This window comes from Drosophila yakuba, chromosome 2L, assembly GCF_016746365.2.
Source record: "Drosophila yakuba strain Tai18E2 chromosome 2L, Prin_Dyak_Tai18E2_2.1, whole genome shotgun sequence".
Classification (NCBI taxonomy): domain Eukaryota; kingdom Metazoa; phylum Arthropoda; class Insecta; order Diptera; family Drosophilidae; genus Drosophila; species Drosophila yakuba.
Window position 1 is genome coordinate 20,407,960 of NC_052527.2, and position 18,841 is coordinate 20,426,800.

An 18,841-nucleotide genomic window follows, 5' to 3' on the forward strand; every position below is an offset into this window, starting at 1 on the left:
AGCTATCAATTAAAAAGAATTTAAAAACCCTAATTGAATACACTTTTCGCAATTGTGTCATATTAAAGCGGTTTCATTAATTAATTGGAGCTATGCAACCACTCGAAATTGGCAGTAAATAATAGCCCATAAGCCCATATTTTTAAATACCATCAATGTTGGCTTACAAAAATCATTTAAATCCACACTTACCTAACCGCAAAAAGTAATTTCAAACAATTTAAATTTGCTGTTGGTTTTAAATTATATATGATAAATAAATACTTGCATTCACTCCGAAATTGTTGGAATGTTAAATGCCTCAAGTACCATTCAATAATAGCATACGCCCGCATAACTGCCATTCCAGTTGTATTCAACTTTTTTGCATTTTTTTCTCTTGCCATAACACATAATTAAAATTACGCGCACACTTTGTACACATAAAATCTAACCTACACCCACACGCACATGCAATGGTTACAATTGACCCAAAATGAACTCTTTCCCCTGCAATCTCGCGAGCTTTCGGAGCAACCACCCCCTGCCCACAGATGCCAACCACAATTTAATCTCCCTGGAATTATTTTCCCCGCCCAGGCAAAGAGGCCGTTTCTCCTTGAAAGCGTTCTTTCTTTTTTGTTCATCTCAGCCCTCCATAACGTCGGGATTGCCTTGTATTTGTTAATAAACTCCCCGGCAGACTAAATTCAAATTACGCACACATCTTGAGAGGATTGGGGTGATGGGAGGCGGGTGGCGGGTGGCGGATTGGTGGCAGCCATTTCGCTTATAGGCTGCTCATTATGTCAGGTCTATATTCATATACGAGCCCACGCCCCCGCATCCATTGCGTTCCGGTGGAGTGCGTGAGCTGGCCTCATCCAAGGGCCTCATCTCTCGCCACTCTGACTTGTCGTAACATTTCATCTTTATTTTGGCATTATTCCCCAGGCGCCGCTTATTGTTTTTCGTGAAAATGGCAACGGCAATGGCAACAAATTAGAGGCCTGTGCCCATTGCCAGAAACGAGATGGCAACGAGTTCGGCTTGTGGGCAGTCCAGGGGGTATTTTCTAGTTTCCTCGACTACCAGGCTTACCAGGTGGAATATCCCTTGAGCACCTCCACTTTGGGTTTTTTCCTTTCCGTGGAACTTTAATTATCTAATGGTGAAGCACGACGTTCCTCGTATGTTCTATATTTTTAATACGGTGTTATTTTTAATAACAAATTATTTCTGTTCTCAGCGAAGCAAATCCCAAAATTACTTTAGTTTTCGATTTAAACAAGCGACCGTTAATAACAACGACTTACATCACTGAATAATGACCACTGAAAAAAGCTAACTGGTGCAGCTTACCATACTAAAGATTGTTGCTCCAACACGGAGATTTCAATTTGGAAAGCCTCAAAGAAATGTATTCCATTTCTTTTTATTTGGATACACCTTACTTACGCTCTTTAAAGTCCATTCATCCAAAAATAAACGCAAGAATTGCCCTCTGCTCTATTTACTCATATATTTATCCTTCTTTCTATCTTTTCTTTGTATTTAGATGTAACGTGGCCAGGTTTCGATTATGGATAAATTCATCGTACAACAGATTGGTTAACATGATTCTTCACATCTGTGCCTGCTTATCCAGTTCACTCCATATTCAAGTATTCAACATTTAGCATTCTATGGTTTAACTAACATTTGATATAATTTAAAAAATATACGTGGTAACGGCAATAATCCTTCTGTATTGTCCTCGCAGCGCATCTTACTTTCCTTCATGTAGGATCAATCAATAACTCATCCAGGCTCCCTACCGCATCGTTTATCCATTTTAAGGTATTGTATTCCAGCGCCAACAACTAAACATATAAAATATCTTTGTATACAATCATCCACATGGATTTGCTCTACTTCTTTAGGCCCCAAGCATTGTTACTGGGCACCGGGACACGGCGTTGCCCGGACTCTCGAGCCAGCACTTCCATGATGCTTGTGGCGGGAAACCAGCACTGCAAATATTTTAGCCAAATGAGTATGCGATTTAGTTGGTGTTTCACCAAGTTGAACTCACCCTATCCTTATGAGCCGTGGCCACAACATTCCGATTTGGCTCCTTGTCATAGGAAACCGATTCAATACCAAATATCTCGCACAATTCGTGCACTAGCTGCCTCTTTTCGCGGTTCATCGTGGGAAAGGAGTGGCTCCTTGACCGTTGCTTGCTTTCCTTCGCCAACTTTACCAAGTCGGTCAACGTCTCGTAAACGCTCTTGGTCAGCGCTGGATTTCTCTTAGCGAACCCACGAACAAACTCCGAGTACTTGGTAAGGGACTTTTGCTTTGTATCGGGATTTCCAGAAGACAGGGCCACAGCCAGTCGGCGATTTCTTTCCAGTAGCCGACATTCGTCGTTGCAATCCAAACTAAATACAAATTGGCATGAATATTTATAACAATATACTCAAATCTGGCTGAATAGACACCACTTACGTTCTATTTGATTTTTTGGCAGGAGCCAAGATTTCGCTGAGCTCCATGTAATTGCCGCGTGACATCTCTGCCATAGAAGAGGCCAGCTGGATGGTGGCTATACGACTGTGCTCCCTGGCAAGTTCCTGGCAGCTGCGGTTCTGCTTTCGGTGGCCGCACTCGCACTGCACCTCCACCAGCTCCTTGCAAGGCGTTTCCGGACAGGCTCCCTCGTGGCAGACAGATGCACACTTGTGACCACAGTTCGACCGTGGCTTAGTGCAGCTCTGGCGGCAGATCTCGCCGGCAGACTGACAGGCGCCCTCGTGACACGGCTTTATACACTTGTGCCCGCCACACGGCAACGGCTTGCCACAGGCCAGGCCACAGCTGAAGTTGGGCTGCGAGCAGGGAATGGTCTTCCGCTGCTCGTGGTTGCCATGACAGAATTTCGTGGTGAACATCATGCAGGGCGGACAGGCGGCCGCCGAATGGCAGTTGTGCTGCGGCGGATGCTCGCATGGATGAGAGCGCGAACAGGGGCGCTTGCAGATTGGTTTCTTGGTGCCGCACGGCACTGGTGGATAGATCACTTCGGCACCACACTCGCAGTACAGCTCCTCGAAACTGCTGCGGTAGCATGGCGGACAATTGCCCCGGTGACACGGCTGATCGCACTTGTGTTTGCCACAACTTAGGGTTCGATTACAGGGCAGTGGACAAGCGTGGTCTATATCGATGCAGCACTCGGCGTTGCACTTGTGCTTTCCACAGCTGCGCTTCTTGGTGCACCGTCGCTTGCAGCGGGCATCGTCTGCTCTACTTGATAGCTGCCGGCATTTGATCATTTGGTCCATGTGGCCGCAACGACACTTTACAGCCGTCTGCTTGGGACATGGAGGGCACTGGCCCAGGTGACACTTGCTCCCGCATTGGTGCGGGTGCGCCGGCTTCCCACAACGTAACGTCCTAGAGCAAATGCCCTCGCAAGTGGGAATTGGGTCCAGGCAGCTTGAACGCTGGGAAGCCGGTACAGGCATTTTGCCGCAAGGACAACTGGTTATCTGCTCGGGACTCAGCTTACAGGGTCTGAAAAGATTGATTTTATCAGTTTATCAGGCAATTGTTTCATAGTTTCATTGTTTCATTGCTAACGTTTTCGCTGAATAATTTAGCATAAAATTGGTTCATATAAAATGCAATTCAGAAGTTTTGTAGGATTTTTCTGGCTTTATGGATAATGTTTAATGCACATATATTACAAACGTAAGACGATATTCGAGTTTCAACCGATTTATGTTGTTATCGATTTACGAAAATAAAGATTAAAACTTTTACTAGATACTACACATTTTAAAATATTAAATATAGTCTATATTTCAGTCAACATTAGAAATGGCTTTCAGAAGTGAGTTTGACCTTACCTACAACTTCCCGCGTGGCAGGAGTCCTTGCACTTGTGGTTGCCGCAGGGAAGCGGTTTACCGCAACTATCCTTGCAGGAATAGCTGCGTTTGTCCTGGCTTTCGCGCGTGCACTGCACCTGGCGCTCCTGCTTGCCGCAGTGGCAATGCTGCTCCACTTGTTCGGGGCACGCTGCGCACTTGCCCGAGTGGCACTCTGCCTGGCAGCGATGCTCGCCACAGTTGAGCGTCTTGTCGCAGATCTCGCCACAGAGCAGCTCTTCCTTCATGGCGCACTGCATCGTTTTTGAGCTGCGTCCACATCCACAGCTACGCAGCACGTTGGCCTGGCACGGCGGGCAAGGGCCCGGGTGACAGAGCAAAGTGCAAGCGTGGCTACAACCCTCAATTCGGCAACAAACCTCGCCACAGCTGTGGGCCAATTCGGTCCGTGATACCGGCGGGTTCTTCAGTTTCCCGCAGAAGCAGAGATACTCGCGTGGCAACTCCTGCAGCACATTCTGGCAAGCTGGACAACGCCAGCCCACCTCGGACTTGGAGCTGCTCGCCCAAGTGATGGTGCACTTGAGGTGGAGCAAGTGGTAACAGTTCTGGCACGACCAGGTTGGCTGGTGCGCCTTGATCGGCTCCACGCATACAAGACACTCCAATCGGCGCTGCTCAATGTCTCGAATAAGTTTCTCTCGCTGCGATAGTTTTTCGTTATCCGCCGGTGGTGGCGGTGGACCTCTCCGTGGAGAGATTTGCTGCTGTTGTGACTGCTTTTCGGGCGATGGGTGGGCGCTCTCGTTGCTCGTGTCCAAATCGTCAACGGCCCTCGGAAAGCCGTTGATGCGGTCCCTGTTGCGATTCCAGTCATCCCTCCGTTTGTTGCTGCGATGATTGTCGTAGCGTTGCTGCTTCTGCGGCCTTCTACGATCGCTTCGTTCATATCGGTCCTCCCGATCATCACGATAGTCGGAGCGGCGTTGTTGACGCGTACTTCCGGGCCGAGAGTCCCTGTCACGGTCCCGCTCTCGCTCCCGTTCATAATTGTGGTTCGTGCGATGGTTGTTAGCTCCCCGTTCAGCTGGATCTTGGGCTCGAAGAGTCCTAGGTCTCGTCTCATTTATGGCAGTCTCTAGGCTGGCAGTGCTGTTTCCGTTCGTAGTAGCTGCCGGGGTCTCTTGTAGACTTAGCTTGGCCAAATTGGGCACGAATTCCGGAGCCGAGGCCTGCAGCTTGGAAGCGCTGAAGTCAAACGGATTATTGCCAAAAGGTGTGTAAAGACTCGAAAAATTGCTGCTGCTCGGATTGCCCGATCCATAACTGTTGGTAAAGGCGGCGCTGGCGATGCCGTCGCCATTTTGATAAGATGGAAATATGGGCTGCGAGTAAAACTGTTTGGAGAATGGATAGAATACAATATAAATATCTGATTTTTAACCTTCGGAGATTGATGACTCACATTTGCAAAGTTGTTGCTGCTCGCAGATGTCACTGGTGGATTAAGTCCAAAGGCTCCCCCACCGCCACCAAGGGAGTAGTTTGTGTCGCTGCTGCCCAGCGGATGTTGCATAGTGCCAGTGGCATTGGAGGGCGGTCCTCCACCCAGATTGTGCTGCATGATGAACTGATTAAAGTTCACGTAATTGTTGTTGCCGTGACTGTTGTTGGCGCCACCAACTGCCGCCGATTCGTGACCTCCGTTGCAGGCGGCCATGGCGGGTGACTCATTGCCGGGTCCCGCTTCTCCGATGCCGTTGGTCAACTGCTGCCAGTACTCAGCCATGGACGGTCCGGTGCTTCCGTTGCTGACCAGCGCCTGCTGCTGTAGCAGCTTCCTTGCCGCCGGAAAAATCTCTAACTGGCCGCAGCTGTCTGCTGGGCATTGCCCAGCGCTACCACGGGATCGTCTGCAATCCACGGAGGAGGTGACCGAACCCCAGTAAAACTCCAGACACGTGTGCAATGGTGAAATTGAGCCTTCTGGCGAAATTAACCGAATCGAATTCTCAAATCGACCTAATTTGTTGAAGTCCTTTCTCCGGCCAACTTTATAGACCGCAGCCCGGGTCCGCAGGCACTTTTTACTGACTTTATTGCGCTTTTCCTGCGTATTTTCTGCTCGCTAAAAATGTAAATTTCTAACAAAACTACACAACACGGTCATACCGGAAAAATTGGTCCCACTGATATCGGTAGGTCGCATATCGACAGCAATCGACTTATCGATAGTTGTGTAGATTTACGATTTAAAGAGGAAAAGAGTTTCCAACTCGATTTTGGTAGCGCTGGCTTAAAATTTAACAGCACGATTTTGTCAGTTATGTTATGCTCGCTCACTTACAGTGGTGCAAACTATAAGGTAACGCCATCTGCCTGAGCGCGAGTGCACTTTTAAATATGTTTAATTACCTGCAATGGTTCGCTAATTTGTTTCATAAAAACACAAGTACTGGCCTTAAATAAAATCCGATTTTGAAATTTGTTATTGTCAAATTCGTTTTAAATAATATCAGAGTACCAGACACGAACAAAATCTGAACCCAAGCATATTTCTAATCCCTTAGCAATATTTTGTTGTATTTTTTATTTTATTGACTGGCATTATACGTGCTTATTTTTTAGCAAAATACATTTTTTTATGTAATACACTAAATTTAAGAATAGTCCTAATTTAATTTCTAGCAAAATCGTTGCTTGAAAATAAGTGTGAAATGAATAACAACAGTGGAAGTACTAAGCTTTGTAATTGCCACAAATTTGGTTGATACTGGCCGGGCACTACGATTCCATCGATTTAGAATGTCCTAAGATTGCTGAGAAGGGTTTGCTGAGTCGGCAGTTGAGGTGGACCAGTTCCAGGTGCTAGAGCTCCAGGTGGTGGCGGCATTTGAAAGGTTTGAGCCATGGCCATTGCCATTGCAGTGGGTGGTGGACCTTGTGGCTGTTTTCCTGGTACTGGGAGTGCGGATGCTGAGACGGTGAGTCCATCCAACGGACGGTACTGGCACTTCTTTGCATGGGTGCGCATATTGCTCGACTGGGTGAAGGCCTGGTTGCAGTTGGGATGTGGGCAGACATACGGTTTGCAGCCGGTATGGTAATTCAGGTGCGTCTTTAGGTGGTGCTTTTTGGTGAAGGCTTTGGGGCACAGGGGGCAGCTGAAGGGCTTTATTCCCGAGTGGAGGCGATGGTGCAAGGTCATGTTGCTGCGATCGGCAAAGGACTTGCCACACACGGAGCACTGATACGGTTTCTCACCACTGTGGGTTCGCATGTGCTGTTTGAGCAGCATTTTCCGCGAAAATCTCTTTCCGCACTCGTTGCATTTGTGGGGTTTCACGCCGGTGTGGATCCGGACATGCATATTAAAGGCCACACGCTGATTGAACGATTTGGGACAGTACGGACACTCGTACTCCTTCCGGTTCCGGTGGATCTTTAAGTGACTACTCAAATATCCCTTGTCGTTGAATGTCTTGCCACATTCGGGACACTCGGCCGCAAACTCTTTGGTTCCCCGGTGAACGGACAGGTGATACTTGTAGTTCCGCAGCTGGGAGAAGCCCTTCCCGCAATCCGCACACTCGTAGCGCGGTGACTTGTGCGTCTTTTCATGAGCCTGAAATAAATAGAAAAATATATAATATAAATACCTGCACTTAGGTTCATTTTCCAAACAATAGTAATGTGTTCTTAATATGGCTACGTATCTTATTATAAAAAAGAGGTTAATTAGGCCCTAAAAGTTAAGTCGGTTGCTTAGATCATTTAACAACGATGTTCTAAAAGACAGCAAATTTACTGTCAGTCAAAAGATTTTGTTAAATAGATTTAGGGATAACCATGTACAGCAAGTGAATTAAAGTTTTTAGTTATATTTTTTATACCATATGTATTAAGGCAGTGGATTCACGGGACGTTAAAGAATTACGTGAGTGAATTTTTGTACAGAACTCCAGTTCGGAAAGCTAAACGTTGAATACACTTATGCCTGTACAAAGTAAGCCAGGATTGCACAATATAACACGCTTATACATTAGAATGTTCCTTATTCTTAGCAATTTTACTGTCAGTCAAAATAGGGTTTTGCTAAAATATATTTTAGGACTAACATGTTTAGAAAGTAAATTACAGTACATGTATGCAACTTTGAAAGTATCTTGCAATTATTCAGATAGCCACTCAATTTGGTGTTCTTTTTCAAAGGGGCCATTTTGTGAATACCTCTCGCTTGCTCGACGGCTTGCTCTTTCTAACGTATCTTGTAGCTGCACCCATGCGTAAAACCAGTTCTCTCTTTTTTGCCCGCTTTTGTTTTGGGCCGACTCCATTTTGAACGGGTTGCTGGCGAGATTTGCATAAGGCACTCAATTCTTCGCTGCCTCTCTCTTCCAAACTCCACTTGACTCTCAAGTCTCCTCTTCAGAGCTCCGCCTCCCAATTGGACTACTGTTTCTCTGTTTTTTAGGCCCCGCCCCATTCCGGATGGTATCTCAGTTGGTGAAGAAACCCGTTTCGGGAGGATCTCGTGCGTCTCTTGACTTTGAGGACCGTGCAAACATCTGATGTGATGTATGGCCATATGAAAGGTTAACGCTGTTTTTGGCTTGGATGCTTTGAAAGGAGTTGAATTCCTAAAGATATCTAAATGGCTTAGCAATAATAATGCTCAATCATTTAAGATTACCCAGAAATACATTTCGCTTTGCGATGAATTTATACAAGCCCGTTGGTAAGAACATAATAGTTAAATATTTTGTCATTTATAATTGCAAAAAAATGCATGTGCAATTGCAAAATGATTGTATGTAAGTAGAAAATTCTTAATTGGTTCTACGTATAAGTCTGTTAGTGTTTCCGAATTTATAAGCAAATCTTATACAATAATTTATTAAAAAAAAATATAATCGAAATCCTTGGTTTCTTGAACTCTAGTTGGAAACTTAATATGTTTAGGATCTTTGTTGACTTAATGTACGAAAGTAATAAGGTAAAAAGGTGCACACCTTGTATGCTCTATAAATATTTAAGTGTTGTCTATAATATATAATAATAATAATTGGAATTAACATCTGTATACAGGTTGAATAACTTTTACTGAGGATAATAATTAACTAAAGCCCTCATAGGTATTCATAAATACCTATTTATTTTTAAGAGGACACCATTCTAGTATGAATATAATATTAAAATCTCACCTGCAGAGTTTCCGAGCATCCGAATACCTTCTCGCAAATCCTGCACTTGTAGCTGATCTCCTCGGCGGATGTGCCATTGTATCCACTGATTCCACCCATTGGTCTGCTTTTACTGCCGACGGCTGTGGTGATAACTCCTCCGGCCATCTTTGGCATCATTCCGACGGCCGTGGCCTGGACCGAATTCAGGCTCAGATTGGTCACGGTGGTCAGTGAGATGTGAGATGTAGTGCCGGCGTCTCCTCCAGTGGCGCTCATGATCAGATCCCTCACAGGACGCACAGAACCGCTGGAACTGCTCACCGAGGAGGCGGCGGGTGAGATGAGAGGTGCGGTCTGCTTGAAGCCACCCGTCTGCAATCTTTGGTAGTAATCCAGGCACTCCGGGCAATCCGGGCGAGCGCATGCGGTGCTTTTGGTGCGGTTAAGAGGTTGCTGTTGCTGCTGCTGCGGTGGTGGTGGCGGCGGGACCGATCCATTGATCACATAGGGTGCAAAGAAGCGTTTCTGCTGATTTTGCAAATGCGGCTGATGCTGATGCGTTGGGTAGGGCGATGTAGGGGGGGTACTCAAGCCGGCAGCTGCTGCAGCAGCCGCATAGGCGGGCAACAAGTGCGGAAAGAATTGGGCATAGAACTTGGTGGCATTGGCCATGGCGATCAAGTCTGGCGGCAGCATGGAGTAGGCGGTGCCATAAGGAGATGATGGTATTGCCAGCCCTCCAACAGCTTGAGGGCTCCTGATACTGTTGCTACTGCTCTTGGAGAGATCCAGAATGTTCGTGCTCGTATCCTGAGCGGATTTACGCTCCTTGCCCAAAATTTTACTGATGCTGAAGTCAGTGACTTGAGCCGGTGGCATCTGGGGACCAGCTCCCACATTCTGGACTCCGTTGGTAGGTGATGTACGCGCCGGTGAGGGCGAGAGGTCGTAACTGCGCTGCAGCATGGCGTGCTTGAAACCCATTCTTCTCCACGCCGAAGAATCACTCATAGACCATAGACCGCTGGCGTTACCGTTTTGGATGGCTATTTTTTAAGGCGGAGGCGCTTTGTAGCCGCGGGAACTGTCGCGTTACGCGTTGAAACACGAAATGTCTTGGACTCACAGCCCACAGCAGCCGTCATCGTCTTTTGGCCAGGCCTAAAGCCTGGCTTACGCTCCCGCTCTCGAATTTAATTGGTCGAGAAACAGGTTTCCCCGTACCATTCTCGCTCCGTATCTCTCTCATAGACCGGGAGTCTCTCCAATTAACCAGGTTTGACTGCTGGAGACAAACTGTCGCGCCTCCAATTACGAGAGGAGCTGCAATCTGCAGACCCAGAACCATTTGGTAGTAGCGTACTACTAGTCACATCTATCATAAAGCTTATCTCTCCTTTCAGATCGCTCTCCCTGCACTTCTCTCTTTCTGTTTATTCACTGGACCTCTCTGATAAAGTGACTAAGATTTCGTTTTGGCCGCGTTGTTTTTGTAATTAATTGCGGTAATAAAATGTGCGCATCGTTAAATTTTCAAAATGTATTTCTCTTGTTCCTCATCCTCAGCCACACACATTCACATTTACATTCTCATTCATATCCACATCCACATCCTCGCCCGATTCCGAATCCGATTCCCAGGCATGTGCGAATCTTACGGTTATGCGCATGCGCAGCGATCATCTTTTCAGGCAACTCGGTTCGTCACGGCTCTGCCGTCTTGGCCGTGTACGAGTGTGCGAGTGTGGAAAGGAACTGAAGCTATGGACTAGATGACATAACCGGCACGATGGCCAAAATGGTGTACAGGATGACAGGTATTGTTCTTGAGGTATTTTATTAGCGGTTCACGATTGACCATAGCGGCCAACAATTTAATTTCAATACAAAGACTAGTGCCTCTTAAAGTTTACTATTAACTAAGGAACTACAAAGTAAATCTTGTTGCGCCTTTAAAATATCAACCCCTTCTTGAGCAGTTTATAAAACAAGGATTTTTCGCGGTTTTGAAAATGTAGTTTTTAATAAAGTATCCAAATCTTTTTCCATAAATTTCGAAAAACAATTTTTTCCAATCTAGGGTACCTTACAAATACTGCATACTGAAGCATTTAAGCTTCAACCACCTTCAATTCAACTTCAGTTCCCTTCGAGACTGTTGCACTTCCACTTCCACTTCCTCGACTTGCATAGCATCAGTAGCCGCCATAAAAATGTGCAAAACAAAATGCTCCCCAAGTGATTTGTGATTGGACGAAAAGCTCATAAATAAGGAGGTATCCAGGCCGAGGACTCTGAGGATCCACACAGGTGGAGTAGGATAGTGACACACCACCAGAATTTATGGAAGCTTCAGATACAAATGAAGTGGTATACATTTACAGCAACATGGAATGGGATCCGGTAAAATGGATCCGATTTTCTGAATCACAAGGACTGGAAATGAAAGTCGCGCTTCCAATTGCCGATTACCGAATAGAGACTCTAATGCACATGGCAGTATCTTGTACACCATTTGTCCACGATCACTTACAAAACGATCTTATCAGGATTACCCGTCGGAGAACCTCCTAAGTCCTCCGGGAACAGTGGCCAGCTTAGCAACTAGGCAACTACCGATCCTCTTTGCAATGATTGATAATGGTTTGACGGTCAACACGCGCTGCTCGCCTCGGCTGACCACGATCTGCATAAATTTTGATTAAACAGGCGATTCGTTATAATTATACATATGAGGACCGGGTGGAGGAGAAACACCACAAAACTTGTTCAACCTTAGTTGAAAAACTCTCTTTCGTATTTCGTTTTTCAGTTCGGTTGGCATTTCGTGGAATTCCGCCAGATTATTTACATATGCGAAGCGATGGAAACTTGAGTTTTAATTACACTCACTAAATCAAAGGGCCTCTGCAGACTGGAGACCCAGGAGACTTTGTTTTGTCGCATGACTAATGTTTATTAACTGCTAATGGTTTGTTTTACAAAAGCTACGTGGTTGCCCCATATGAAGTCCCTCCGTAGCATCCCATTGCATCCCATCGCATTAAGGCATCCTCCAGGTGACTCTCATGAACGCTCCAAAACTGTTTCACCCGTTGACATTTTGACAAATTTCCAACTCCTTACTACCGTCGTCGTTTTGGGGCCGTCTCCAATGTAAGCTGATACCTATCTCAGATGCCCAGATCCCCATCCCCATCCCCACCTACCGATTCCCCCGATCTCCCCTGTCTTCCCCATGGTTCTTCTTCTTTGTTCACACTATTAATTTTCCGCTCGTTATTGTCGTCGGGATTCTGAGTTCGTTCGCCCAGTCGACTGGTTCCCCTCATTGGGGTGGTCGGCATTTATCTTATTTTGTGTGCGTTTAAAACTTATTTGTGAAACTCTTTAATGTCATGTGTTATCGGTTAATGATCAGCCACGTTGCCAAGTGATTTTCTGTCAGCGGGTGATCAACTTTACCTTGGATTTCCCCTCCGATCTTCACCTCCGGTTTGGTGTTGTCCTCGTTTTGGATTCTGTTTAATTTCCTTAGTTGGATGGAGTTTGGTTTTGTTTGGATCTTTGGTTCTTTGGGCCTTCTCGTCTGCGCCTTGTTATGTGTAGCTTGACAAATGTGTTGATTTGCCAAGTTTGTTTCCAGCGATGGTGGGTTCAACATTTTGGCAATAAGATTGAACGACCTTTTTGGGTTTTTTGATTTTTCAAGGCGGACAAAAGGCTAAAAAGTTGAAAGTTCTGAATTTCCAGGTAAAACAGTTTGTTGGCCATGGAATGTATTTGAATTATTTAAATGCAGACACTAACTACAAACTCCTTTTAAATAATTTAAATAAATATTAACAAATTATATGTAAAAATAAAGCAAAAATGTTTAAATAAATGTTGGTTATTTAAATGTTCAATGTTATCGGCAAGTTAAAAGTGGAAATGGTCTGAAATTTGCATCCAAATTCTGAAGTAACGCCCACCTTCTAATTTCAGTGATCCAAAAGGCCCACATCACTTAGGTATGTGTCAAGCCTTGGCCATAAAACTAAAACAAGGCCCTAACAACAGCATTTAGGAGGTGTTATACTATTGTCTACCCGAGATAAAATTTATATGGATGAAATAAAAGTTCGCTGAAAATGAGACAAAGACAAAGGAGAGTAGAGCGCGGACAAAGCGATATTCGTGAATTATATATGCCCATTTGCATGTATGTATGTATACACAGATTCAAAGTGGCTAAACTATATATGTACATATGAATAAGCGAGGCGTATGGCTCGGCAATGTTGTAGATCACAATCATTTCAATTAATTCGAATACAAAATACGAAGTGGGGACGGCGGCTTTTGCAAAATGAACAGCGTGCGCTGGAATATATCAAATTTCAATATAAATGAGCCACAAACATAAATCAATTGGGTGGGAAGGCCCCTCAACCCCTTGACCTGTGGGCCCATCGGCCCCGGTTAAACATCTTGAATCCCCTATGGACCCCCCATATTGAAAACTCACGAAAGTGATGAAACAAACACGCCCGAGATCGTTTGACTTTTAATGCATCCTATAAACAGATAATACAAGCCTCCTGAAAACCAAAACAAAAACCCAAATTTAATGGACTGACGAATAGCTGTCAACGTCTTTGGAGGGAACTTTCTTTGCTCTTAAAATGTAATTTATTTTATTTTTACAACAATTCAAACGAAAACGAACAAGTAGACGGCGCGAGCGAGAGGGATGGAAGTAAAAAGTGAGAGGGAGGGCGATACTAAACATTTAATCGGACGTTAATTATGTTAATGAAAACACATTTCGAATGCAAGAATTAAAATCAAATTTTTCAATTTAAATTCGATCGCATCGCATGGACCATTTTTATTCGAAAACACATTTCATTGAAATCCCATGGGGAGCGAGACGGCAATAAAATGTGCGAGCGAGAGCACCGATTGATCTGCTTATTGAGAAATTGTGTGAAGAATAGTGATAAATCTTTGAATCTTTAAAACAAGCAACAAACCCAACTGGAAAAAATGTTTCTTCGTCGAGGGGAATGCAAAGTTGTCGCCAACGCAAACTGGTTGTTTTCGCTGTTGATGGTGGTGTGTATCCGAAATTGAACGATTAACTACAAAATTTGAGCATAGATTAAGCTGAGATGACACTGAAAGAAAAACTTATTTATTCCAATCTTTTTTCCAATCTTTTATTTCAATCACTAAGGTTATTCAATTCGGAAGTGGTCAGGATATTTTTCAGAAGTTTGTGATATCCTTTTAAATAAAGTACCATTATTTCTTTTTTTGGAAAAATGGAATTAATGTCTAAGATTAAACCGCCACAAGATTCACAAGTAAGTAAAATAGAACACATAATTTATTCATGTGCAGCCTTTTAACCACAAAGCTAACTTTTTTTCGCCATAAACTTTAGTTTAGTGGCCCCGCCACACATTTAAATGCGCTACGTTTTCTCATTAAGATCTTGTGGCGACCGCCCAGATATTTTGGCTTCCTGAGCAAAATCAATCAAATCTTTAACGATGTGACAGGTTAACAATTCTCTCGCCCTGCCGAAAGGAAAACGCCCAAAAGCAGTGATCCACTGGCCAAAATCAAACTACATATGTATATGAACATACTCGTATATATGTACATATGTTGACTTGATTTGGTTTTGGTGGTTTATTGCTCGGCTTTGATGGCGCCGACGAACGGAGAGTGCGAAATTTGCATAATTTAATTATGAGAGTTCTTTGTGGAAACTATTTGGGTGGTGCTCGGTTCAATCGCGATAAGATGAACGAGCATTTCAATCACGATTTATAGCCCTCAAATTGCCATCCATCAGGAAGTTGTCATTTCGGGCCATGCCTTTTCTTTGTTCTCTCCGTGCTAGCGATTCTCGGAAGAAATCTTATCTAGAGTGGGCAATGAATGGCTCCAGCATCGCGATCTGTTTCATAATTTTCTTAATTTTCACACAATTAAAAACGCATTTTCAATCACCAAATCCGTTTTTACTATCAGCGGGTATGTTGGTGGCCAACCTTTACGACCTTTTCCGAAAAGGATTTTCACTTTTCTCAGGCTAAACGCCGTCTAATCTGGCATAGTAAATCTTTGGATCGCTGATGCCTTTGTGTTTCGTCATAGCTTTTCATTTAATAAACTAAAAACTCTTCCAACGAGCAGGGGCCAGGCCACATACCAGTTAAGTAATTATCTTAATGACAATTATTACTAAAGTGCGCGTCAAGATAAACGAAAAAAGAGAAATAAAACAGTGGCTCCTGCAAGACATGACACAATAGCCCACAATTATCACAAATGACCATAATAATTATCAACAAATGATAAAAACACCCAACTAAAAAAGGATCATAAAAAGTTAATAGGTGACTGCAGTGGACCCGAGGTATGGTTAGGTAGTCTTTCCCCCAGAGAAAGGAGGATCTAAAAAAGCACGGTCTGCAGTATGTTAAATGTTAGCACAAACCAAAATTAGATGGAATTGTTAAAAATTGCTCTGGAAATAAGCTGGTAAAGTCATACTACATTTTCTCAACTATTTAAACTATTACTTATAGTATATTATAGTATTATAGTAAGTTATCCGTGTCTTTGTTACTTTCTATCTGCTGAAATTAGAAGTATTTTTGACTGAGATTTGAAGGGAATATTTTTCAATGCGTTTTTAGTTTAGTTTTCCATTCCGGAACAAATGTACATACGAGCACATGTAAAGAAGGATTTGGGAAAAACAAAATGGCATTCTGTTTTGCGGAGTCTTAGAACAATATTTATATATTAAAAAATACGGATTTCGTAAATCGAAATAGTGGTATACTGCTTTGATGTGGCCCCTCGACCACATCGGTTGTAACGAAAGGCGGCAACAGGTGCACAATTACCCAGGCAACAACGACGATAACAACTATGAAACATGCGTTAATTGCCAAGAGACTTGGGGATATGGGTGCTGCCTGGGCACGGTGACAAAATTAAACTTAATTGTTTTATGACGGGCCTGGACCGCCTGGCAAGGAGGTGGTGAACGCAAGTCCCACTCCATCTCGGTTTCGGTCTGTGTAGCCCATGGATGACAGGTTGCGGGGATTGAATCCGACTAAAAATCACAGACGACAGCAGCTTCCGAGAGGGGTAAAAAGAAGAAACAGTTGACATTTCTTAAGGTCTTTAACTGCGTTCCTTTGTCAGCGGTTTTGTCTTTTTAGTTTAATTGTTTTTCTTGTAAATGAACTTTGTTGTAAAGTGTTTGTTTTATTTTTTTCTTTACCGCGACCGACCGACAGCTTCCATTTTATAATATTTATTAAAAAATGTTTTACCCAGAAGCCGAGATTTCGTGTAATGAACCAGACTGAGGACAGAGCAGGTGCTGGATAACTCTGGGTTATAGACCCCTGACGAAGACTATGTATGTCTCTTTAATCTGGAACTGACTCTGAAATCTAGTCAACATTTCTATCATTGCTTTAAAGTAAACTTTAAGCATTTTCATGTCAATCATAAGAGCGTCGAGCTCAAAGGAGGCCACAGCTTAATGAAAGGAAAAGGTTTTTGCTTTTGGCTATTTCTGGAAACCGTTTACAGAGGTATGCGGTTGGTGAATTCTGGGCAGACGTTCGTATGAATAAGTTAAGTAAGTAGATAGATGAATGGAAAGGATTCCATGAAATAGTTAAAAGGATCATAGCATTCGAAGCCACAAATAAAGTGTATATATTTATGTTTATTAACATATTTCAAACACTTAATAGTGCTTATGCTTCTTAGAATTTTATGGTTCTTTAAAACTGAAAATAATTCGCGTATAATGCAAGTTACTAATCCCGTTATTTTTCCAATAAAGCACATTTACTAGAGAATGTTAATAAGCTGAAGCAGCTAATGCCGTGAGTCTAAAGCGTTTCGACATTAATTATTCGTTTAATGCGACCTACATTCCTATTGAACCGCTATACAGGCATCGCGAACCTCCAGAGGAAGTCGGCTTCTGTCTGGCGGACATGGATGGCCATGTCTCACGGCTGATTGTTATTTGTCACCAGGTTGGGGAGGACGTGGACTGGAGAAGTCTAAACAGAAACAAAAGGCAAAAAAAAATCCAGATAAAACCGCCCAATTAGCGACACAGTTAAACGTCAACATCCTCACGGCTCCACATCCGGAGGAGCGGAGATCTGTCTGCCCGTCAGTCAGTTTCAGTCGCAGCTTCAGCTCCTCATATGTAGCCAGTGACGGTTACATTTTCACCATCAATCGGCGGGCGCCTGGTCGCAGAAAAATGCGGAACCGACAAAAAGCCACAAATCGCAGTCCTGTTCCATTCCGTGATCGAACTCCAAGCCTTTTGCGCAATAAGCCAGTAATTATAGTTTCGAATGTATTCCTATCTATACACATCATTTTTAAAGTCGACGGTGGTCCAACGTGTCGCACTAGTAGCTGTGAAATTGGGTTTATTGGGCCGCTAAAATATTTTACAAATGTCACGAGTCTCAAATTTATTTATTTATGTTTTACGGCCCTCTCTTGAGCGAACAATGCAATCGACGTTTTCATTAGCGTCCCAATAAAACCGAAAACAGCTAAAAGATATTCGAATATTGTGTAGCAATATTTCATTTGATCGAAAAGCTACCGTTTCTCCCCACAAAACAAAAAGCCATGGTCTGTTTGGGCACAAAGCTGGCCCATTGTCGCTGTCACAGAGTTTTTGAATTCCGAGTTTCCAGTGACGTATAATTGATTAACACCCATCCTGAGATCTCTTTTATGGTTCTGTTATTTGGCTTAGTTATTTAATACGTTTTTGCCGCTTGAGTAGCCGGAACTAAAACTGTGCTCAATGCACAGTGCATTTATGGCCCACACTTTCAGAAATATTTGTGTAAGACAACTACTTTTTTGGATTGGATAGAACGTGTCAGATAATACAACCTATGGAAGCGTTTTAGCTTATGAAAACAGCCTAGCACTACTTCGTCTTCACAAGAAAGATCGTCATTGCAAAACCCAAATGAGCTGAAATTTACCTGTAAACATTTTAAATTAAACTAAAAAGCCCACCAAATTTAGGAATGAATAAAAAGTAAATATCGTTCTAAACAGACTACTGACCTACATAAAATAGGGCTTCCCTTATTACCGACCAACTTTCTCTCCAGCTTCCTTATTTTATGCAGTCAATTTTATGCACTACCAACAGCAATAACTCACTTACTGGATCTCTGAGAACACTAACGCCAAATCCCCCGAGTAGCAATTGCAACATTTAATTAATTTAATTAACTCAGGGATTAACTGCCGAGACCGAAAATGTCAAAGGCGAGGAATGTGAATTGCTGGGAGCCAGAGGTGCTCATCAATCGCAAATAAAAACCGATTGGGAGCTGTAGCCGGGAGCTAATCATGCGGCATTCGAGCAATGGCAACGCTTTGCTATGCAGTCAGCACGCTTTATAAAATAATGATCGGATTCGGATCGAGATCGAGTATTGCGGGCGCATCCCATCAATCCAATCCATCCTCGTTTTGATTGCACCCGTAAGTGCCATATTGTCACCGTTTGATCAATCAACCCAGCCGCCGCGTTGGGGCATCTCGAGCGATCGTAAATGTAACTCAATCCCCATTGATGATTGTTGCGTAACTTGTTTCCAGTTGGAGCTGCAGTTGCAACTGCAGTTGCAGTTGCTGATGCAATTAGCCCTGGCTCCTTTCGGTTCTGCTATATCTTCTGGCCCATCGATCGGTGGGCATGGGACTGGGCCT

The 18,841-nt window shown here is 43.7% G+C and overlaps 2 protein-coding genes across 2 annotated transcripts; both read right to left on the minus strand.

The window, feature by feature from the left end:
• Positions 1-1,476: 1,476 nt before the first annotated feature.
• LOC6529030 (protein shuttle craft) lies at positions 1,477-6,034 on the minus strand. Its single transcript, XM_002090025.3, has 5 exons — positions 5,323-6,034; positions 3,876-5,254; positions 2,473-3,540; positions 2,054-2,405; positions 1,477-1,991 (listed from the first exon to the last, which is right to left on the minus strand). Exons 1-5 carry the CDS (start codon positions 5,644-5,646, stop codon positions 1,890-1,892), a joined length of 3,225 nt encoding a protein of 1,074 aa, XP_002090061.1. The 5' UTR covers positions 5,647-6,034; the 3' UTR covers positions 1,477-1,889.
• A 409-nt stretch (positions 6,035-6,443) lies between these two features.
• On the minus strand, positions 6,444-10,132 carry LOC6529031 (zinc finger and SCAN domain-containing protein 21). The gene is made up of 2 exons (XM_002090026.3): positions 9,062-10,132; positions 6,444-7,482 (listed from the first exon to the last, which is right to left on the minus strand). The coding sequence occupies exons 1-2, from the start codon at positions 10,052-10,054 to the stop codon at positions 6,658-6,660; spliced, it is 1,818 nt and encodes a 605-aa protein (XP_002090062.2). The 5' UTR covers positions 10,055-10,132; the 3' UTR covers positions 6,444-6,657.
• Between the last annotated feature and the right edge of the window lie 8,709 nt (positions 10,133-18,841).